The sequence below is a fragment of the Panthera onca genome, chromosome B4 (assembly GCF_046562875.1).
Source record: "Panthera onca isolate mPanOnc1 chromosome B4, mPanOnc1 haplotype 2, whole genome shotgun sequence".
In the NCBI taxonomy this organism is placed as follows: Eukaryota; Metazoa; Chordata; class Mammalia; order Carnivora; family Felidae; genus Panthera; species Panthera onca.
Genome location: NC_138345.1, coordinates 134794723 through 134818414, shown reverse-complemented (window position 1 = coordinate 134818414; position 23692 = coordinate 134794723). Strand labels below are relative to the sequence as shown.

General features: G+C 57.7%; 1 protein-coding gene across 4 annotated transcripts in view; it reads left to right on the top strand.

Annotated features, from left to right (window-relative positions):
* The first annotated feature begins 18587 nt into the window (after positions 1-18587).
* The window catches only part of TCF20 (transcription factor 20), a 110740-nt gene continuing 105635 nt past the window's right edge, over positions 18588-23692 (top strand). For all 4 annotated transcript variants that reach the window (XR_009616912.3, XM_060656189.3, XM_060656186.3 and 1 more), the window contains exon 1: positions 18588-18638. Coding sequence is in view for 3 of the 4 variants with exons in the window: in XM_060656189.3 (XP_060512172.3) it covers positions 18633-18638 (6 nt within the window). In the remaining variant the exon portion in view is untranslated. The remainder of the gene's footprint in view (positions 18639-23692) is intronic.

Genomic DNA, 23692 nt, shown 5'->3' with positions numbered 1-23692 from the left:
CTTTGCAGTGTGACCCTCTGACAAGTGCCCATTTGACAGACGGGTGACCTCTTGGCCCAAGGCCATCCAGTGTGGGCACCTAGGCCTGCCTGAGCCAGTGGAGCCGAGAGGTTGGAATATAGGTTCTGGAGCCTGAGTTCAAAATCTGAGTCCTCCCCACCCCCATCTCTCCCCACCCCGCCCCGCTTGCTGTGTGGTTCGGAGTGAGTTACTGCACCTCTCTGAGCTCAGCTGCCAGTCTGTGGAGGAGGGATAAAAACAGCATCTCCCTTTGGGAGGAGTCAGTGCAGCAGCACTTAAAACACCTGGCACAGAAGAAGTGCTTGCTAAATGTCAGCCGTAGTCGTTGCTGTTTTTATTATTATTTGACTTGAAAATTCCCCTGCTCCAAGTGCTGTTTCCACTATAGTGAAAAGCTGAGCTGAATAAATGGGGACGAAGCCTCCTGGGCACCCCCTCCCCCCCCCTCCCCCGGTGAGATTATGTCCCTGAGCCCTGTTTGGGACCGGCGCCCGTAGGGTCCCCTTAGAGGTGTGGCAGTGAGAAGCTTGGCCCTGTCCTGGTGGCCTGGCCAGGGCCCCGTTCAGGGGCGGGGGTCTCTGCCCCGCCTGGCCCGCCTCCCGGCTGACAGCTCGGGCACTGTGAGCTGGCTGACAGCCACGCTGCCTCCTCTCCCGGCTGGCTGGCATCCCGGGCCCGATGCCAGGGGGCCGGCTGGTGGGCAGCAGCTCGAACACCGCAGGGCTGCGATCCCAGCCAGGAGGCTCCAGGCGGGGCTGGCTGTTGGGGCCTCCAGCCGCCCCACGCGGCCCTCGGGAGCCAGGCACAGCTGTGCTGGCTCTCAGTACCACCCCCACCCCCTCCCCAGGTTGGCGCCTCTGCAGAGCTGGGAAGAGCAGATTCGCAGAAGCAGCAGCGAAAAGAGCAGAGCACAGCCGGGGCAGCAGGTCCACAGGAGGCTGAGCCTCCCGCAGCTTCCATTTCCTCATCTAGAAAATGGAGCCAGGTGCACCTCCCTGGCCAGTTGCGCAGGGTCAGACATTTAGCCGGCGCTCACTGAGTATCCGTGTGTCCGGGGCTTGTGCTGGGGGAGGATGCTGGGGACGCACCGGGCGCTGTGCTAAGTCCCCCACAAACAGGGGGTTTACCCCCATTTTATAGGTGAAGAAACAGGTTCACAGAAGCCCATACAGCTGGGAAGTGACTGAGGCAGGATTTGAACCCCAGCAGGCTGCTGCCTTCGGTGTCCACACCTCAGTGACGCCTAGGGTCCGAGTGTTGAGGGCAACCTGTACCGTTTGGGGAGCACGTCAGTCTGTCTGGGGCACGGGAAGGCTGCCCCGAGGAGGGGATGGTTGTGTGGGTTGGGACCAAAGGCTGCACGGCGTTTCTGCTGGTGGGCACTTGGCCTTTGACAGAGAAGGCCCTGGTAAGGAGGCAGTTCAAGGAAAGTTTCTCCAGGGAGGTGTGCTGTTTGCGCTGTGACCTCAATGACATGGGCCAGCCCAGATGTGCTGGAGTAAGAGCATCCCAGGGAGAGGGAACAGCCAGGGCCAGGGCAAAGGTCCTGAGGCAGGAAGAGGCAAGACAAGCTGGATGGGGCAGAAGGCAGGCCCCTGGATGGGACTGCGGAATGGGTGGGGCTGAGGAGGGCAGGGCCAGCTCACAGAGGGTGGGGAGGAGTTTGGGGGTTGTTCCGGGAGGGAGGCACTTCAGGTGTTACTGCCTTTTCCCTCAGTCAGAGAGGAAGTGTCTGCGAGGGAGTTAGGAGGCTTGGCTAGGTCACCAGACCTCCCCTGCAGTGGCTTCCCCTCCCTCGTCATTTCCCTTGGTGGTAGTGGGGATTCCTCACGGGGGTCTCTGAGCCCCCTGGCCCTGTGACTGTCCGTGTTCCAGCTCCAGGCAGGACCTAGCCAGGCTGCTCCTGCCTTTAGGCGATTGGTTCTCCCTGGGCAACCTCTATCCAGCCAGCTGCTGGCTGTGCTGTCTGCCTCCCCAGCCCAGTGCATCTCACTGCACACCATGAGACCCCCTTCCTGAGGGCCATCCCTGTGCTCTCAGACCCTCCATTCAACCACATCCCTGGTTCATATTTCCTGCTGCAGACAGCCAGGCACTCTGCCTGACGCCAAGTGTAACTGGACAATCTGGGCTTGGCCGTGTAACCACAGCCTGTCACTGCCCCCCCCCCCCCGCCCCCACCCGCCAGCCTCATTGTCCTCATCTGTACAGTGGGGATATCAGTTTCTGCCTTGGGATCGGTCATAAGGCTCAAATGAGGGAATCTCTGTCAGGTTCCTGCTGGGAACCTAGCCTGGCCTCCATCAGTGGCCGCTGTTGCAAATATGAATCCTAAATCCTTGTGACCGCCAGGCACAGCACCCTGGACAGCGGCGGCCTGGCCGTGCCCTCTTCCCGAGTCGGAAGGGACGCCCGCCCACTGCCCTACCTCTGCCTTGCCGACCTCCATCAGCCTCCCCTGGCCTCCCTCCTGCTCCTGGAGTCTTTAGTCTTCAGCTCAGTCTGGTAATTAAAAACCTTCAAGGGGGACTTTATTGAGTTAGCATTAGTTATTTTGTCAGGCTGGGAGAGCGAGAGAATTATCTGTCCTCAGGGAGAGGGGGGCTGGGGCGGGGGCCGTGGGCTGAGATTGGCAGGTGCCTGCACAGCATTTGTGCTCCATTGACGCACTGCACTGCAGGAGGCTGGCGGGACGCTGGCAGGGGGTGGTTCCCCACCGGGAGGCTCATCCTGAGGGGATGTTCCCACTTCCCAGCCCCTTCCTGGGGCTGATGGGCTGATGGGCTCCTGGCTTTCAAAACAAGCCCCTGCCAGAGCCCAAGATGGCTGCAGGCTCCGGGAGGCTGGGGATGAGGGGCTCTCTTCTTCCCGAGCTGGGGTGTGGGGCCAGGCTAAGCCCTGGGGTTGGGCTGGTTCACGGTGCCCAGGCCTCCTCCCTGCCCACCCCTTTCAAAGCCCAAACATACCTACTTACAGAGTCAGGCAGGACACCTGGGACATGGGGCTCTATGACCTTGGGCAAGACCCCTCATCTGCCTGCTTTCAGATCCTCACCTGTAAAATTAGAATATAGTCCTTCCCTCTCCAGGCTGTCGTGAGCAATAAAGGAGGTAAATGTGAATTCTCTTGTCCGGGAGAAGACCTGGTTTTATATCCCTGGGTCTTTTTTAAAAGCCCAGCCCTGTGGAAGGAGCCGTTTACCCCTTCTGTTTGTCCCTCACCTGGAGACCACTATCAGAGTCTTTGCGGTAACCTTGCAAGATAGGCGTGGCCAGTCCCTGTTTCAGATGAGCAAACTGACGCTTGGAGAGGGAGTGGTTTGCTCAGAGTCCCAGCAAGGAGTGGGGAGGTTGGGCCCAGATCAGGGTCTTTCCCCTGCTGGAGGAGCTGGGAGCCAACACTGGCAACTATTGAATCTCTCGGAGGGAGGTGCCCAGGAAGGACACTTGTCAGCCTCCTTCAGGGACGCGGGCCCGACCAGGAGGCTTCCTGTGGGGGAACAGGCCTTTGGTTCATCCATGCTTCATGCCCTGCCCCCTGCCTTGCTCCAGAAGGGAGTCTAGGAAGAGCCCAAGGGCCTGACTGCCTGGTCCATCAGCCCTGCCTACAAGGCTTAGCAGCTGAGACCCAGACCCTGCCACTCCTGGGCAGGTGGTGCTGAATGGGAGGGAGTGTGGGGTCTGGAGCCTCAGGACACAGCAAGCACCTCTGTGCTACCACGATCAGACCAGTTGTCATTTAGGAGGACTTTCCTGGGACCGGGCCTGCACTGGCACTGGCCACAGGCATAGGACTGGCCTGGAATGGGGCTGGTTGGCGGGAGAGGGTGGTGGAGAGTTGTGCCTCCCTGAGACACGGGGCCCTGTGTCTCATGTGCGTGGCCCTTTACAGCTGACGCAGGCCTTCTTAGCCTCTAGGTTCCTCTCTTCCAGGAAGCCTTCTGGGACTTTCCCAGGCTGGCTTGATGCCCACTCTGTTGGGGTCTCAAGACCCACCGTGGTCAGTTGACCTGCTGGGATGTTATCTCCTGAGGGCAGATTTGGGGCCCTGGCTTGTCCCCTGGTCTCTCGGTATCTGCTGGCTCCCAACCGAGTCCCGGTTCTTGGGATTTCTCATCCGTAAATTGAGGCTAAGGCATGGACCCCATGGTGCTTGAGGACTGTGAGAGGAAGAGGAGGGCAAGAGGGGGTCCTTTTTACTACATTCTTCCTGGCCCCTGTGCACATGTTCTCATCAGGAACGAGTGGCAGAATGTGGAGGGCAGGACACTGGACACCCAGGCCCAGACCCGGGAGCCAGAAAATGCCGCCTGCTGCTACCTATGGGACTTACTTGTAATCCCACCCTGTGAGATTGTAGGCAGAGACCACAGCATGGAGGAGGCCCATGGGCATTGGTTTCTGCCTTGTTTTACCTCCAAGTCTCAGTTTCCTTATCTGAGAAATGGGTGAGGAACCCTTTGGTTTTCCAGTGGTGTGAGACTCGAGTGTGAGGGGTAATGTACGAGAGGGGCCTGCCACCCACCCCGGTCACACACCTCAGCTCCATGGGGCATAGGGGAATGACCAGTGTCCCTGAGGCTAGACAGGTGTCGGCTGCTGTAGGGGATGCCAGAGGCTTGAACTCCATCCCCTCCTTCTGTGGTTTAAATGTAAATCCTCATTCTCTTAACCTCTCTGTGCGGGAAAGTAATTGGGTTGAGCCCCAAACCCTCATGCAGCCCCCTTCTCACTTGTTAGTCTGGACCCACTTTTTTTGGTGTTCTTAACAGTTTCTGCCTCCTAGAGCACTGGACCTGGAATCGGGAGACCTGGGTTCAAGAGGCCCCCTCTTCGGTGTCCCATGGCCCGAGGGCCCCCCCCCCCCAGGTGAGCCATGCACAGGAGACAGCCCAGCCTACCTGGAACCACACCCAGCCCTGTCCTGCCCAGAACAGCACCCTTGTCAGCCACACCCTTCCTGTTCTCATCTGATCCCCCTCCGGAAGCCGCCTTCACTGCTCCACTCGCAAAAACTGCCCTTGGCCTCATCTGGCCACCCTAGGCCAGAGTCCAGTGTAAAGATCACCACTCCTCTCCATGTCTCCTCAATGCCTGCCTTCTCCAGCAAGCCCTCCCTATCCCCCAAGGCCATGGGAGATAGGGCCCCTTCCCCTGGGGCTCAGTCTGGACTGTGGTCGTTGGTTTATCTTTCCTCCCACCAGACTATGAGCTGCTTGAGCAACCTTATGCATTTCTGGAACCCTGGGCCTGGCACACAGTAGGTGCTCAATAAATGCTTTTGGTTGTTAGACAGGATGTGGGTGGGAGCAAGAAGGGCCTTAAAGGTCATTTCAGAGAAGAAGAGCTGGAGTCCCAGAGAGGGGAGGAACAGGGCACGGAGTCAGGCTGTGCGGTGGAGAGGGGAGGGTACCGGCTCCGAATTCTGACAGCCTGGGGACTGATCTGCTGGGCCATTTCCTTTGCTTCTCCGTGCCTCAGTTTCCTTATTTGTAAACGGCAGGTGCAAGCTGCCTCCTGTGGCTGTACTGAGTTTGAACCAAGGCAAGAGGGTGCACTTTGCAAAAGCCCTTGGAGATGTGCCTCTTCCCAGTGCCGCTCTAGAGGCCTCAGGGTCAGAGTGAGCAGCAGGTTCGCTCCCGGGGCCTGTGCTCGGGGAGGCCGGCATCTACCTTGAGCGGCTGGCTTCCCCGAGGCCAGGCCAGGGGCTCATTCCCAGGCCCAGCAGCCCGTGCTGCAGCCAGAACCTGTGGGCTTGGAATAGAGGTGTGCTCTCTCTCCTCAGGGATCCTCCAGAAACTAAAAGCCATCCTGCCCTGGGCCCCCCTTATTAATGGTCGCACTGTAGGAAGAGGGTCCCCTCCTTGTGCTAATGGGGTTAAGAGTTGCCAGCAGCGGCGGCCTGCCCCCTCAATGCCCCAGCCAGGCCCACAGCAGAGCCCAACCTTCCTTTACCTGCGTCTCCTCCAACACCCACGTTTTTATATTTTGAGCAGTTGAAAGATTTTCATTCCTTTCTGTGTGTGTTTTCTTTTCTTTCTTTCTTTCTTTTTTTTCATCTTTGGCTGGGATTAGCTGGTCCCTAGCTGCCCATTTGCTCAAAGCTCTGTTGTGTGGAGAAGACAGCACAGGGCCCATGCTGTATGGCTCCTTGGGGGCCCTCAGCCTCCCGCAGGTCCTGGGGCAGGGGGCTCAGGGGCAGGACTGGCAAGGGTGAGCGGTGGACCCTCACCGCAGGCACGAGCCATCTCCAGCCCTGCGGTGGCTCATGTTAAAAGGTCAGCCGAGCCTTGGGGCCGCCGCTCCCCACCAGGCGGGCCCCGGCCCCCGGGGAGGGTTTTGGCCTGCGCTGTGCCTCCTGCTGGCCCCCTGGCCCCCAGTCTGGCCCCCCGATCCCCGAGCAGCAGCGGGCGGTGCAGGGGGCGCATGCGTGCGGCGGGAGTGAGCCGGCTGTGGAGAATTAATATTCCTGGAACATCGCCCCGGCCGCCTGCACACGCCGAGGAGAATATTACGGCGATTAGCGGTGGGAGTTCGGCCTGCACGCAATATCTGGATGGAGAATTCGGTGTGATTAATCTGGCGCTAAGTAGCAGCCTCCGGGGTCCACGGGGCTCTGGCATGTTTGGAATGGGAAAAAAGCTCGGGAGTGCAGTGATTTCTTCAGGGGGCTCTTTGGGGGTCTGCCAGGGCGGCAGCTGTGCCCAGGGCAGGCTGCAGGCCCCTGATGGCCCCCCCCCGGGCGGCCAGATCACCCCTCATTTGTGGCCATCGGCAGCCTGCCAGTGGATGAGAGCGTGTTGGGTTCAGAATCTCAGCTCACCCGACCCCCACCCCAGCCTTTTCTCTCCTCTCACCCTCCTCTGTTCTGACCCATGTTCGAATTGAGGCTTCGCCTCTCTGTGCCTCAGTTTACTCATCTGTAAAACAGGAGGCGTGATCCCTGTCCTGCCGTCGCAGGGAAGGATAAGCAGTAGTATTCCCATTTTATGGAAGAGGAAACTGAAGCTGTGAGCATTTGCACAGCCAAGAAGTGGCACCATGCTATGCAGATTTGGGATATTATTATTAATAATTCTAATAACCTGACTGCAGCAGCCACCCAGTTCTTGCTTTGTCTCTACCCTTTGGGCAACAGTGGACGATGTTCGGAACCTCTCGGAGTGCGACGGAGGTGCAGTGGCAGGGAGAAAGCGCTGATCCTAGAGATTTGAATCTATACCTCCATCTGTAGAATGGGTATAAAAATGCCTCCTCCCCCTGAAGTAGATGCCTGTTTTAAGATCTGTGGTCCTAGGGCTTGATTAACTTGTAGGGTACTGGTGGAGGGGAGAGGAAGGTGGTGGTGGTACGGGCTGAGAGGCGTCTGCCTGGCTGTCCTTCCTGTCCTCAGCCCCAGGCTTGCAGCCTCACCAGATGGGAGCACTGAATGCCAGGGCCAGGAGGGGGTTTCCTGCTCTTATTCCCCTATTTCTTCACTTTAAGGAGGAGGAAATGGATTGGAGAAGGAACGAGCCTGCTCGAGGCTGCACTAAAGTAGCAGCGTCGAGAGGGGATCGCGGTCTTTGAAACCAGCTGGGTCCCTGTTGTCCTTGGGCAAGTCTTCCTTTCTCTGGGTCTCAGTTTCCTCGTCTGAGGAATGGCACAGCCATGCCAGCCTTTTGCGGTAGAACAGTGCTGTGGGCCTGGAACAGAGCAGGAAAAGGTCTGGGTCTTCTGGGAGCCCGGAAGGCTATCTGAAAGATTGCCCAGCACATGTGATTGGGCTCCCTCCTCTCTGCCCGGGGAGGCTGGGCATATTGAAAGCTCTTGTGGTGGCAGAACTCAACCATTGCACTTTTTGGCTCGATTGTTTCAAGCTTCATGGACTGAACATTTCCAGATCTGATTTGCAGGAATTATTTCTGCCAGTGAGGCCCCAGACCTCCAAGCAACTCACCATTCTGTCCAGAAATTGATATTGGACCAACCGTTCTTTTCTCCCCCTTTTCTAAGCAGACGGCATAATGGCCTTTGAAAGGGGGCTGGTTCGTGGTTTCCCAATAGCTGAGTGGTCTGTGGTCTTGAGCAGCTAAATTTGAAGCTGGGCTTTTCAGGGGGAAGGTTTTTAGTAAGCTCTGAAGCAGCTCAGCACAGTGCGGGGCTACAGGGGTCACGGACAGGTGGGCGGAGCCCCGTGGGGTTGGCTCTTCATTCATTGCTAACTCCTCAGTGCCTGGAACAGCAGGAGTTCAAATAAAGCACTGCTTGAATGAATGCATGCATGCTTGATTGGGTAGCTGGGTGCATGCATGCATGATGGGATGCATATATGCTGTGATGAGCAGCAGCCAGGGTGTGTTGATTAAAAGCCCAGGCTCTGGGGCCTCATGAGCCTAGCGTTGAATCCTGGGTATGTTCTTTATGAGCGGTGTGACTTTGGACAACTCCACTCAGTTCTCTGGGCCTCGGTTTGCTCATCTGTAAAATGGGGGTAATGGTAGTGCCTCACCAGGGGTTAGTTGCGGGGCTCAAATTAGTTCATCCTCCTAACAAGCCAAGACAGGGGTGCACTCGATAAGCACAACGTTAAGTATCATTAACTGTTGTTATCACTGGTGTCATTAAAAGAATTCTGACCCAGGGGTCACGGTGCTGAGCATAGGCCTTAGCTCTGCCACTGATCTTCCGTGTGACCTTGGACAAGTCCCTTCATCTCTCTGGACCTCAGTTTCCATGTGTATAGAATGGTTGGGCCAGATGACTCCAGCGTATCCCTCCCAGCTTGGTTGTTCTGGTCCCCGTGGTCTTGGCCTTGATCCCTGACAACAGGCCCAGCTCGGCGCTCACGGAGCCCTCCGGCTCAGCCATCGTGCTACCAAAAAACCTGTGCTTCCAAATGGAGGCAGCGGAGCCCCCTCCGCCCAAGGGGTGGTGCAGGTTGCTGCCTCAGAAATGTGCCTTGCTTCTGGGGGGTTGTGTGCCCCAACTCTTCTGCCTTTGCCTTTGCTCCCTCTTCCCTTCCCTGGGGATGCTTCTTGACCCGGCTCACACACCTCCTCCTCCCGGGAGCCTTTCCTGTTGTCCCCTCCCAGCTGCCCTTCCTTGTAAGCTGCTCTGTGGCTTGTGATCACACTTCACCCGTGTCGGGATGTTCGTGAATAGTTACTGAGTGACTGTGCTTGGGTGTCCACGCTTTGAGGAGACTGAAGGGAACCCACGTTTATTGCTTCTCTCCTAAGTGCCCGACCCTGTGCTACACACTTTCATATCCGTTGTTTGCAGGTACCCACTGGAACGCTCAGCAAAGTAAGGAGGGCTACCCTGCTTCAGGAGTGGGAAACTGAGGCTCAGTGAGATTGTGCGGGAGCCCAGCCTCTGTTCCTCTAAAGCCCACTTCCTTCCCACTGTCCCACCGCATCTCTAACTTCTCTCTGTCCCCTGTGGTACCTTGCAGGCCCCGATCAGGTAAATAATGATGGCAGCTAACACAAGCCTGGCTCCTGCTTCAAGAGCCTGTGCTGTTTTACATCCCCTCTTGCGTGTAATCTTACAACGACCTTATAAGGTAGATTCTATTCTTATCCCCATTTTACAGGTGGGGCATATAAGGCTCAGAGAAGTTAAGTAACTTGCCCAAGATCACACAGGAAGGAAGTGGTGGGGCCAAGATTTAAAACCAGACAGCCTGATGTAGGTGCCTGCTGAACTGAATTAAAATTCTCCAATCCGCCGTTTCAGCCAACCTTGCCTAGGTTCCTCAGTGCGGGCACTGTGCCGGGGCTCAGAAGACAAGACTGACCCATGTCCTTGGCTGATCTAGCGGCCCAGCTGGGGAGGCAGGCGGATGAAAGAGCAGGAACAATTCTCCTGGGGTCCGGTGAGGGTCTGGACTGTGCCGAGACCCCGTAACAGCACTGTAGGGATTGCCCCCCACTTCACAGAGGAGGAAACAGACTTATGGGGGTCAAGTCACTTGTCCAAGGCCACACAGTGGGCAGCCAGAGAGCTGGGGTGTGAGGCCAGCAGTTCTGTCAGAACCCCCATCCCTTTCCACCACTTCTTGCCGGGCCCGGACACCGTGAGTGGGAGCGGTGGGGGGGGGGGGGGAAGGACGCGGAGAGCAGCATCGAACTTGGACTTGAGGGTCAGGAAGTGCTTCGCAGAGGAAGTGATGTCTCAGCTGAGATGCCCGTGTTACCAGGGAAGGGGTGGGGCTGGGCCGAGAAGGTATTCCAGGCAGAGGGAATAGCACGGGCAAAGGCCTGGAGGCACGAGAGAGCCTGGAAGGAAGGTGTTTGTTCTGGGCGTCCTGGTCGGTGTCGGGAGTTGCACACCCGTCTTTTGTGAGTAGAGTCCTTTTACTACAAGGGCTTGCTGAGTGCCTTGTGTGGATTCTGCACCATGTTGGGTGTTGGTTGGGGAATGGGCTTGGTGCAGAAGCGTGGCAGGAGGCCTGAGATGGGAGCATCAGCTCTGGGCTTTGGTGAAAGCCTGAGAGAAATGGAAGTACTTTGCAGACAGTGGAGGAGCCCTGTGTCCTGGCCTGTAACCCTGTAACCCTGACATCCTGCACGTGGAAAAGACGAAGTGAGAAACCAGAGCCTGGTGCTTAGTGGGCTCTCACCAACTGTCAGGTCTAGAAGCTCAGACGGTGTGTCAGTGGTCAGCAGCCCACATACCCTGTGGTGCCAGGAAGAGGGTGCCGTCCACGCTGGGGCCTGGAGGGGCCCTGGGCTGGCCTAGGGTCTCAGGCCGAAGGGAGCACAGCAGAGTGGGCTACGCTCCCTCCCATCTGAGGGCAGAGGCTGGAGCAACCGTGGTTTTCTCAAAGGCGGTGGGCATAGGACCAGGGAGACCCTGCCAGGCTGGGGATAGGCTAAGCAGTCGTAGCATAGGAGGCTCAGGCCAAGGGCATTGCGGGGCCGGGGCTCTGGCCATGTCTGGAGTCCAGGTACTGGACACCTGGGTCCCTGTTTTGTCGTATCACATCTTGGGCCTCGGTTTCTCCATCCTGATGTGGGTGGGGTTTGGGTACCTACTTCTCAAGCGGTGCCAGGGAATAAAAGAGGAGTATGAGGGCCCGGTGCTTGCTCAGCCTGGGGCAGACCCCCTGCTGCTGCCGCCCCCCCCCCACCCCCCCACAATGGGACTTGGGTGATTGGGACCGCTCCAGCCTGCCTGCCTCCCCCTTCTGAAGCCCACCTTTGTGGGGTGTGGCCTGGGTTGAATCATCAGACCCAAAGCCTCATTCCTGCAGCTGGTGAAGGCGTCAGAAATCCCTGAAGCTGCCTGGCTGGCCCTTCAGGCTCTGGACCCCTTATACTGGCCCGGACCAACCCTTTCCCACCTTCTAGTGCCTTTGCCCGCTCAAATCCCAGCTCATTTTCCTGCTGTGCAGCCTCAGGGAGACCCTTCCCTCTCTGAGCCTCCCCTGGTCTTCGTGATCACTGCCTGAGGGGTTGTTGAGTCCCCGGCCTGTGAGCGGTCACGCTGGCCTTTACCCCGTGGCTCCAAGAAGAGCGGAGAGCTGCGATTCTTGCCTTTGGTGGGTGGTCGCCCCTTTTAAGCCATTCACTCTGGGGCCAATTATAAATAGACACATAATCGCCCCTATCTATAGAGATAAAATATATTCTTCAGAGATGAGCCGCCCCCCTCCCCTCCCCTCCCCTCCCCCCCCCCCACGCTGGCACACGCTCTCTGCAGTTGAGGGTGAAGGAAGGATCGGTGCTCCCCTCCCTCCTCCATCCATCCCCTCCTCCCTGCTGCTCTTCCATCTCCACCCTGCAGAGGTGAGATCCGGCAGGGGCCGTGATGTCAGAGGCTCAGCTGATGTCACCGCCCCAGCCCTGTGACTTCACTTGCCGGCTCGGGCAGGAGGAGCCGCGAGGAGGCTGAAAGACGAGAAACTGCCCCCCTTTTCCTTTTCCTTCTCCTTTTTCCCTCTCCCCTCCTCCCCAGCCTCGGCTTGGGGCTTGGGAGTTGCTTTCCTCCCCGCCGGTCTGTCGGAGGGTCTGGGGCAAGTGCCAGGAAGGATGCTGCTGCAAAGGTAGCGGGCGTGCGCGGTGCTCTCCCTCCGGTCGTGAAAGTTTGCTCTGGTGCGCGAGGCGTGCCCGCTGGGCGCTCCGCCGCGCCGCGCGGCCCGGCCCGAGGCTCCCGGGGGGCGGGCGGGGGCGGGCAGGGCCGGGCCGGGCCAGGGCAGGGCGGGCAGGGGCCTCCCGGGCCGCCTTCCCTGCCTTGTCCCCATCAAAGGCCGCAGCTGCTCGAGTGGCGGCTGCAGCTTTGAAACTGCCATAAAGAGCGATGGAGGGAGGGGAGCGCGGGGGATGTTCGGAGCAGTGCCCAGGAGGGTGGCCGGGAGAGGAGGGGCGGGAGGGGGCTGCCCTGGGAGAGCGCGGGCGGCCGGGCAGCAGCAGGGGCGTGAAGGGCAGGGCCCTGGGTCAGAGTCCCAGGGGCCGAGTCACCATCACTGCCCCTTGTCCCCTCGAGTCCAGCCAGCTTCCGCGGCCAGGACCCCAGCAGGGAGGGTGCAGAGGCGGCGGGGCGCAGGGGCTGGCTTCTCCCCCCCCCCCATTATTTCCAGGCATATTCTTCCACCTCCAGCAGGCCATTTGTCAGCGGTGATTCGGGACAAAGGAGGGGGCAGTGGGTGGTCTGCTGCAAGTTGGGCGATGGGCACCGAGCGCAGCGCGCGGGCCAGAGAGAAACGCCAACAATTAAGAGGCAGATCGAGGGCTTTGCTCATTCAGGCTGTCGAGGGAGCCGTCATTTTGTGTTAGCGTGTGTGTGTCTGAGGTGGGAGGAGGAAGAGAGGGGAGAATGACAGGAGAAGGATTATGACATTGTGTTGTCTCTGTTTGTGGTAAATGCAAATTCGGCACCAGCAGCTTCCCGGGAAAAGCAGCAGCAAGTAACCCAGGCCAAGGCCTTGGCCCAGACCCGCCGAGGGAGCCCATGTGGGGCGGTTGGGGGTGTTGTTTTTTTTTTTTCCCTTCCCTTTTTTCTGTCTGGCGTGTGCTTCTTCCATTTATTTTTACAGTGAAATGCTGGAGACAGACAGGCCAGCATGGCAGGGAGGGGCTGGTCCTCCCTCCTCCCTGGCATGGCAGCCCCCTCCTCACTCTGCGGGATGCCCAGGCTGCTCTTCCGACCCCCAGCCATTGCCCCATCTTGGCCATCTCCCTGCGAGGTCTCTGTCCCCGGCGAGGGTCGCAGTCCCATCATTCTCTTCGCCTGGGCAGCCCGAGGTCTCAGAAGGCTAATTCTGCCCACAGCTGCTTCCTGAGGCTGCCTGGAGACCGGGGGCCTGGCACCGAGGCTGAGACGGGGCTTCAGAGATACAAGGCCGGGCTGGCAAAGGGTTCTGTGGCCAGGCTGGTATTGGCAAAGTGTCCCAGGACCGTGACTCTTCTGACGGGCCCATGAGGGGAGGGAGCTTGAACTTGACCTGGCCCGGAAGCTTTAAAGCCCTGGGCTGCAACAGGGCTCAGGCAGGCACAGTAGCATGCATACAGGTGGTCAGTCTTTGGAGCAGATCTGCAGAGAGCACACGGGGTGGGATCTACAGGGTCAGGCCACCGCTCAGGTCCCAGCAGGAACGGAGGGTTCGGAGCTGAGAAGTGGAGGCAGGATCCCTTCTCAGACAGAGGGTCAGGGAAAGGCTGTGTGGCCAGCTGGGTGCAGCCTGTCACACACTAGGCCTCGGGCTGTGCCCCTCGTACTAGTCCTCCTTCCCTGGGAGCTGGTTCCTCCTCTTCTGCCTAGTTAAGTCCTTCCGGACTCCCTTTACCTCCCCCTGCCCTCCACTTGGATGGGCTGGGGGCCTGTGCCGTGCCCACCCCCCCCCCCCCGGCCCCCGCTCGTGGTCACTGTGAGGCCCTTGGGTACAGGGACTTTCAGGGCATGCTCCCAGTGGTCCTAGCACCTGCCCAGAGCTGAGCACAGACAGAGTTTTGCCTGGAGGCCAGGGGAGCAGATCCAGACCCACAAATCCCCCAGGAAAGTAGGCCACCAGGAACAGGCACCCTGCCTCACACCCTGGGAGTGGTGATGGGCTCACTTCCTTCGGGCAAACCCGTCCAAAGAGAATTTTTCCCCGTGGAGCCTGACACGTGAGGGCAAATCGCAGCCATGCCGGTGAGCTCTGTCCGCCCTGAGCTGCAGAGTCTCATGTGGCTAAATAATGTCCCTTCTAAAACTGGTGGTGGGCTCGTTTATCTACCCTGGCATTTCCTTCAGGTCCTGGGCGCACAAGCCAACCTCCACAGGGGAGCCAGGAAGCGCTGCAGAGACCGTGGAGCAGCTGCCCGCTTGGCCTTCGCACGGAGCTTCCTTTGCCAGATGGAAAAGGCAGGAAGAGTGGATAGGCTCTCCCCAAGGCCAAGATGCTGGGGCCGTTCCAGGTCTGGGCTTGAGACCCTCCCCTGGCCAGGGGGTGCGGAGAGCACCAGGTGGGGAGCCAGAGCGAGGGCCACCCGGCCGGTCAGCTCCCTTCACCCATCCCAGGTTCACGGAGACTGCCCTCGAAGCCGGCACCCTTCTGGCATGTAGAGATGGGAGAAGCATAGCAGGCCCTCTCTGGGGCGGGCGGGGTGGGGGGTGCTCTGGATGCCCCCAGTCTCAGGAATCCCGGGAGCTCTGGAGTCAGACAGTTCTGAGTGTTCCGCGCCCAGCACGGAGCACAGCGCGGGGCTTGAACTCACGACTCTGAGATCAAGACTTGAGTTGAGATCGAGTTAGGTGTTTAAGTGCCTGAGCCACCCAGGCGTCCCTGGAGTCAGACGGTTCTGAGTGGCAGTCTTCCCTGGCCGCTTCCTGTCTGTGTGACCTTGGGCAAGTCACTTAGTCCCTCAGAGCTGCAGTTTTAAAAGGCGGTGCCCTGGGGGCCGTAACCTCTAGCTGCACACTTGTCTGGGGACTAAGAGACTGCAGGCGCAGCACCTGCCCACAGCAGGTGTTCAACTAGTGGCAGCTGTGGTTATGAGGGAGCTGGCTGTCCCAGCAACCCAGAGGCGCAGTGAGAAGTGTTCTCCGTGGGGTACCCCGGTGAATTCTCACAGGACAGTTGAAAGGGGCTTCAAGGAGGAGGTGGTATGTGAAGGCCTTGAAGAATGAGTAGGACTTTGCCAAGCTGAGGCAGGGGAGGGGGTGTCACCAGAGGAAGAGCAAGCACAGAGCTTCCAGGGGTAAAAGGGGGGTCACCTGGTGTGGCCGAAGCTCAGGGAAGGTTAGGGGGAGACAAGGCCCATTCCCCTCAGCAGTGGGAACCAGTTCTAGAGGAAGGGAGGAAGCGGAGTTGATGACAGAGTGGGCAGGTTTGACGCAGACATCTGGATCACTGCAAACTTGACTTCCTGGAGGCATTCATGACTTAGGACGTCGGACAGTTCTCTAGGATCCTGGAAAGCAGGCTTGTTTTAGCTGCTCTCAAGTCAGGCTTCTCAGGCTGGTCTTGTGGTGTTGGGATTCGGAGATAGTCCCATATTTGAATTTAAGGACTTGCCTGGGTCTTCTCCTAATTTGAAGTTTCAGGACTCCGGGGGTCCAGGACTGGCCCAGGCCCCGCTGTGAGTTAGGGCCGACATTGCCGGGGAAGTAGAATGGACGCCTGGTCTCTGACTTGGGTGAGAGTTCCTGGAGCAGGCTGTCCAGCCTGGGACCCTGAGGTGACTGGAAGCCCCTGCAAGAGGCCAGGGTGGCTACTCCCTTTAATCTGCCCCAAGGGAGATGGCGGTACAACCAGAGGCAGGCTGTCTGAGATCACTGTGGCTCTGCCATTTACCAGCTGTGTGGCCTCAGCCAAGTCGACTGCCCTCTCTGAGCCTCAGTTTCTTAGAGTGATCCCAGTTCTTTTAAAAAAAATTTTTTCTTCTTAACGTTTATGTGTTTTTGAGAGACAGAGAGACAGAGCATGAGTGGGGGAGGAACAGAGAGAGAAGGAGACACAGAATCCGAAGCAGGCTCCAGGCTCTGAACTGTCATCACAGAGCCAGATGCGGGGCTCAAACTCACAACCGGTGAGATCATGACCTGACCCAAAGTCGGACGCTTAACCGACCGAGCCACCCAGGCGCCCCAGGGTGATCACAGTTCTTAAATCACAGGGCTAGGGTGAGGATTGTGTAAGATAAATCTCACAAAGCAGGCAGCCCAGAGCCTGGCTCCCAGGGGCACTCAGTAACCATTAGCTAAAAGAAAAGTCAACCCAGGAGAGTGAAGGCTCTAGCACCCCGTATCTATGGGCCACTCAGTCCCTCCGAGCCTCAGTTTCCCTAGCTGTAAAATGGCTGGTAATCGTGCCTGGTAAAAATAGTTAACATTTATGTGCACTTACTGGGAGTTAGGTGGGATGTTTTAATTGCGTAACTATGTGGTGGCTTATTGAATAAGTCTCCCCAACTCTGCCCAACATGCGAGGGGAGTGTGGGGAGGGGGGTGGGGCACCCAAGAAGCCAAAAGCCTACGGGGGGGAGCATGAGGGTTGGTGTTTTCTGGGTGAGGCTAAACTGGCATGCTTGGCAGTGTGGGCAAGACCAGAGGGGATCGGATGGCTGGGGTGTGAAGACCAGCAAAGGGCCCACTCGCCACGGCCAATGAGCCACCCGGGGCTGGGCCCCCTCATGGCAGAGCCTCCAACACACTGTGGGGCCTCGAGCAAGCCATGGCCCCACCTCAGGCCTCAGTTTCCCCATCTGTATGATGCGGGCTTGGGCTTACTCACCTCTCAGGTCCCCACCTGCTATCAGGGGCTTTGATTCTCTTGTCTCGGGCTTTTTTTGGATGGCCTCCATGCAGATTGGGACTTGGGCAGCATCGGCTGCCCATTGAATTTTCCAGAAAGGGCGCCATCTTCCCTTCTATTCTGCAGTCAGCCACGGTGCCTAGCCTTTCCCATTGCTCCTCCTGCCCCCACCCACACAGCTCACCCGGCCTGGGGTAGGGGGCTGAGAACATCCGGCGGGGCAGGCCCCGACACCATGCGACAGGTGCTGCGTTGGGGGGATGCCCCCGAAGTGTGACATACGGGGCTGGGAAACCACATCTGGCCCACACCTGGCTGTGTGCGGCTGAGCTGCCAGGGAACACCCAAGGGGTTCATTGACACTGTCTCCTCGGTGGGAGCTCTGGAGTCGGACCATCGGCTCACCCCTTGTTCCACTGTGCTCTTTGCTGGGTGCTGGGTGCTGGAGGGCACCTTAGTACCCGAGCCTGCTCGCTCCCTGGACCCGCAGTTTCACCTCACGGGGCACCTGAGGCCACAGTGGTGGAAACAGCCCTCAGGTGCAAGGTCATTGATTGAGCACCGTGTGGACAGCCCTCCGTGGCAGGCGATGTCATGACCCCGTTCTGCAGGTGGAGAAGCTGAGGCTCCGAGAGCTTAGGGAGCTTGCCCAAGGCTGCATTGTCTTCCGCTTCCCCTTTCTTTTTACATCACGCCTACTACCGAAAAGGAACCGAGGCGGATTATAATGCAGGGAGCCCGGACGAGGCAGGACAGGTAAAGGGAGCCCAGAGACCACTAGGGGAGAGAGATTGGAGAGACAAAGACAAGGCGGTGACAAGGCGGTTACCTGTCAGCTTGTCATTTCTTGCCCACACAGGATCTATGGGGATGGGACTAATGGTCATCCCAGGTGCGGGGGAGGGGCGCTCCACATGGTCCCAGCCCTTGAGGAATGCCCATCCTCCTGCCCTGCCCACCTCCACTCAGGGTATGGGGTTAAGGGCTCTGCGTGGGTTCAGATCCTGGCTCTGTCGCTCCCTGGCTGTGTGATCGCAGGCTAATCATTTATTGCTTTGAGCCTCGAGTTTCCTTACCTGTAAATGGGGATGATTGTCATACTCCGTGAGGGTGACCTGAGTTAATGCAGTAACTCAGCTCGGTGCCCACAGGAGAGCTGTAGGAATGTTCTCTATTGTTATCCCCTCAAACCAGTGCAGATGCCCCCTCAGACGCTCAGTTTGCTGAGCACCTGCTCTGTGCCAGCACCAAGCCCGGGGAGCCAAGGATTCATCACACAGGCCCCTCCTGTGCTCTGGGCTAAGCTGCCAGCCTCAGGGCCTGGGGCTGTGTGTGTGTATCTGACGTGTAGTCGGAGCGGCCTGCGAGAACTGGTGTGTTGGCTCCCACTGCTGGCGTGACAGACATCCTGATGAAATATGTCATTTGGAAACACGTTTAAAAGAAATTTCTGGAGAGCTTTCTTACCCCCACGGGGCCATAAGCAGCCTGATTGTTGTCAGGTTCTAGACTCAGCCTTGGCACAGTTTGCCAGGGTCCCTTCCTTTCCTGGGCCTCAGTTTCCTCATCTGTAAAAGGGGGCAGTAACCATACACCCTCCCGGAGAGGGTTGACCCCCTGTGAGACTGCTCCTGTGAGATGTAGTTTGCAAGCTCAAAAGCACCTTACAGCCGTCGAGATCTTTCGGTTCTGTTTCTGGTCATTTCGTGAGACGGTCACGGGCAGATGCCTGAGCCATGTCATGCATGCTGGATGCCGACCGACATCAGTGGGATGCTGGCCCTGCTCTCAAGGGCTCCATGAGTCGTGGCCTCACTAAACCCCTTGAATTTTGTGATTTCCAGAGAACGTGGAAGGCCCCTCAGGCAGCCTGGCCCCTTCCAGGGGAAATGCTGGTAAGTGTTTTGTTCTGTCTGTTGTTGGTTTGTTGCACAAATGTTTTTGGAGCAGTTGCATGTGCTGGGGATGAGTGTGGGATAACCAGAGGTCTGCCCTACCCTCGAGAGCTCAGTCCGGGAGGAAGGATTTGAAGGCTCCATACCCACCTGACCGGATGCCCCGAGGTTCAGGGGTGGCCGGACGCAGAAGAAGTATGCATTTTTCAGAAGATGCACATCCACGGGGCCTCTGGCAGGATCATTTATAAATGAGATGTTGGCTGTTTCCTCTGTTCGGAATCCTTCAGTGGCTCCCCCTTTTGCCTTGGGATGAAGTCCCCGTGCCTCTCGTGGCTGGCACAGTCTCCTTCCAGCTGCAGCTCTAGCTTTCTCGTTTCACTTAAATTGCATTGGCCTTTTTCCCCTTCCTGAACATCCACTTGCTCCCTCCTGCCTCAAGACCTTTGCCTGTGCTGTGCCTGCTGCCTGGACCGCACTTCTAGCCTCGGCCTATGGCTCCTTCTTATCTTTCGGGTCTCACCTCAAATAGCCTGGATCCCCAGTGCCCAGGGTCCCATTATACACCCCCTGTGCACCTGCCATGCATTCTTACTAACGGGCACCTCACCTTTACCAAAGGATTGTTTATGTGTTGACTCGTTCTCTCGAATGGCCCCATGGTGGGACTCAGCCCCATGACAACAAGGGCCCTTGGACTCAGTGAATGCTTCTGGGGGGAATTTCTGATGAGTATTAAGGTAAGGCTTCGTGAAGGTGGTGGCCCTTGAGTGAGTCTTGAAAGAGGTCGTACTTTCGGTCTCTAGGCAAGAAGGAAGGGCTTCCTGCTTTGGGGAGCAGAGAGGCACGTGGCAGGAACACAACTCACTTGGTTTAGCAAAGAGGCAGAACGGGACATGTGAGAGGGAGGGTTGGAGAAGGGAGCTGGGGCCAAACAAGGGCTCTGCGTTCGAGGTGAATGAGAATCGACTAGGATTCTGAAGCCACTTGGGACCCTTTGAAAACTTTTTGAGCCAGGGGCAGGAGGGTCGAAGCTGGCTTTGGGTCACTGTAATGAGTCTGCTGCAGGGATGGGGACGGGGGGAGGGGGGGGCCGGGAACAGAGGCTACAGTCAAAAGGACCGGTTGGGAGTTGGGAGAAACCATCGACTGCTGTTTTCCGTTTCTCCGGAACCACACACGTGCCTTGTCCCTCGTCCTCCAGAGCCAGCAGGGAGCACAGGGCAGAGACAGGGAACCTCACACGACATCACTGCTTCCAGAAGACACTCCTCCTGGTTGCAGGCCAGTCATTCCCGAGTCACTGGAGGGAGAGATGGAGACGGGGCAGGGTAGGGGTGCATCCATGTCCACATTTTCTCAGCTTCCCCAACCCAGAAGGCAGCACCTAGCTATGTCTCCCTACACCTGTGTCGTGGTGCCTTCCCAGTGGCCAAGGGATTGTGACACGGAGGGGACTAGCCTGTGCCAGAAGATGAATAGAAGCATTTCTGTCAAAGCCCAGCAAACAAGACAGCACCTCCTTGCTCCCATGGGGGCACAGCCCACGTGGTCAGAAGAGCCAGGACTCTCAAGTCCCAGATCTTCTGCTTGGAGGCTGTGTGCCTTTGGGCATCTTGTTAGCAACTCTGGGCTTCAGTTTCTTCAGCTGTGAGGTGGGGGCTGTTCGGGCATGGTGAAGGTTAAACGTGAGGACACACATAGAGCCCCAAGCACAGCGAACACTGGGGGCTCAGGAAGTCGTGGCCGAACCGTGGCTGCGTTTTTCTCCGCAGTTTGAATTCTTTGCAGCAAGCTTGGGCTTCAGGCTTAAAATGAAGAGCGTGTCAACAAAACAGGATGGAACAAAGTCCTTTCCCAGCATGCCTCAGCATGTGGCACTGCCTTCCTGTGGAGCCCAGCAGTGATGAGGCTAAAAGTCTTGAGCTTTTCAAGCAGAAATAATCCCAATGGAAAGGAACCTCCCTATTGTTACCATGTGATAAAGCGATTGCAGGGGCTCTGCGGCCCAACCTGCCTGCGTTGATTGCAGCCCTGCCCCTTCCTAGCTGCTGTGTGCCTCAGTTTCCTCATCTGCCAAACAAGGTGACAGTATCCACACCGTAGGGCTGTTGTAAGGGTTAAGCAAGTTAATGCAGGTGCAGTGCTTAGAACACTTGTGTCACTACCGTTGCCAGATCATTTCATCTTGCTTTAACTCTTTGTGGTGCTGGAAGTGACTCAGGGGAGCCAGAAGGCTGAGTTCAGATTCCAGCTCTGTTGCTTGCTAGCTGTGTGACCGCAGGCAAATCTCTTAACATCTCTGCGTGTCCATTTCCTGCTCTGTACAATGAAGATAACAGTCCCTGCCTCATAAGGCTGTTTGGAGGAGTGAATGGGGTTGCCCAGGTGAAGGGACCCGACTCCCCGGAGGCAGGCAGACCACTCAGCGCCTCCTCCCACCCATTCCGATTTCCAGAGGGGGAGATGGAGATGCTGAGCCATTGGATGATTTACTGAAGGACGTACGTTGTTGAGACCAGGCTGGGCCCCTAGTTCAGTGACCTGTGCTAGGCCGTCATGCCAGGGGCTGCCCAGGGAGAGCAGAGCCACTAGGGAAAGAAGTGCCAAGTGGGAGGGGTGATCTCCCCTGTGGCCAGGCTGCAGGGGGCCTCCAGTGGCACAGCTGTGTCTCCTCCGGTGTTTTCTCTCTGCTCACCTGTGGGAGGAGGGAGTTGCTGCACAGCAGCTGCTCCTTGGGCGGGCCGCGATCTTCTGGGTGTGGGGTCTGAGAGCCCATCGCCTGCAGACTGTCCCGGCTCCGGGGCTTTGGCGTGTCACTATGGGGAAAGACTGGTGCCGAGCCGGTAGACCCTCTCACATCTCTTTCCCTATCCGCCTGTAGACTTTGGGACTCTACACCTGAGTCTGCACCCGTCCGGTGTTTTTCAAATGCTGGGAAGCTTGGTGGTTAAGAGTGCAGCCTCTAAAGACCTGGGCTCCTATCCCAGCTCGGCCTCTTCCAAGCTACGTGACTTGGGACCAGCGAATCTCTCTGGCCCTCTCTGTAACGGTGGTGATAACAATACCAACCTGAACTCACAGTGCCTGTTCCCAGTAAGCTTGGGTCCCTCTGGGCTGTTATTATCGTTACCATTTTTATGGATATGGTGCCCTGCCCTGCATAGGCTGTCCCTGCCCTGCAGATACGCACAGCCCTGTGGGAGAGATGGGTACAGTCACAAACGGTGCCACGCGAGCAGTGGGAGCTGAGGAGGGGGCCACAGCTTTGATCCTGGAGGGCTGGGGTGGAGGGGAGGATTGAGGGGTGCACCTCCTAAGCAGAGGTCACCGTGAGACCCTGTGAAACAAATTCACGCCAAGGCCCTGTAGGAATCCACCCTCGCCTACCTCTGCATCCTCCTAGCTCCTTCCCTTGTGCCTGCGCTGGGCAAGGCCCTCCCGGGAACAGCAGGTGGCCGCGCACACACTGATGTGTGTTCGCATGCCCTGGCCCCGTTTGGAGCTTTTCCTATCCCCTTAGCCTTAGAGCCTGCCCTGCCCTTGTCCCAGAACGACTTGCTCTGAGCCCCTCCCTCCCTCCATCAGGACTTAACAGCCTAGCACACAGCCAACTGCTCTGTGTGCAATGAAGGCATGTCCACAAAGGATCTGTCCACTCCTGCTGTTTTGTGCCTGGCTTGGGACCGCCCCCCCCCCCCAGGACGCTGTGGGGGGTTTCTCACTCTGTTAACCCGAGGCTTTTGCAAACTGCTGTCTCCTGGAGGTCCGTGAGCCGGCATTCCAGGCTTCCCACTTGGTGTGCTAGAGTTAGCAGGAGGGACCTCCAGAGAGGAAGGAGAGCTGGGGACCGGTGAAGGATAAAGGTGAGGGTGCCTCAGAGCCAGAGAGGGAGGGGAAGGCCATCCGCCTGCTGCTGAAGGCACTGACACCCGGCTCACTTCGCACAAGTCACTGATCTGCCGAGCAGGCCAGTCTCCTCAATCAATCCGTGCTGACAGACGGTAGCGGAATCAGTGACCTAGAGGCAGAAGGCTCCATTTGTAATCCCGGAGTGGCCCAGGCGCCTGGAGGAGGGCAGAAGAGTTTGTAATAAAGGGAGTGACACAGGGTTTCCAAAAGCCATCTCCGCGCTGGAGGAGGAGGGAAAGGATTAATTTTGCTTCTGGAATTGAAACCACTGATTCAGTTCAATAAGTATTTTTTGAGTAGATTAGGAGAGAAGAGAAAAAAAAAAACCGATCTACTGTCCTTTCCTTAAAGTGGTAGGAAAAACATGATTCTCTAGATGAGACAGGAGAGAACAATAGACGTACCCTAACGTGGTCAAAGAGGGGATCCCCAGTTATTGGGCTCCGGCCACTGTGGGGTCTTGGGCAGTCACTTGCCCTTCCTGAGCCTCAGTCTGCTCCTGTGTCCTATTGTGGCCATATCATAGAACTGTAGTTAATATGTGCCTGGTATTGTACTGAATTGTCTCTCTCTCTCTCTCTTTTTAAGTTTATTTATTTTGAGACAGACAGACAGGGCGAGTGGGGGAAGGGCAGAGAGAATGGGAGGCAGAATCCCAAGCAGGCTCCATGCTGTCAGCACAGAGCCCGGTGCGGGCCTCAAACCCAAGAAACCGTGAGATCATGACCTGAGCCAAAACCAAGAGTCGGATGCTTAACCGACTGAGCCACCCAGGTGCCCTGTACTGACTTCTTTACGCAGATCTCTTTAGGTTCCCATGATACCTTATAAGTGAGGTCATACTATCCCCATTTTACAGCTGAGGAAACCAGAGCTCAGAGAGGTGAAGTGGCTTGTCTAAGGCCACGCAGCCGGAGAGCAATAACCCTTATGTGTCTGTGGGCCATAATGCCCACACGTTCTTTTTCCAAATGGTTCTAAAAGGAAAAGTGACAGGCCACCAGGGGTGAAGAGGTCCTGGCTGGCCTGGCCCTAGGACTGGGGAAGTTTCCAGGTGGAGGTTGGCTGGGCAGTGTTCTGGCAGGGTCCAAGGGGGTGGGGAGGGGGCTAGAGAGTCCGTCCCAGGATGGGACTCGAGGCAG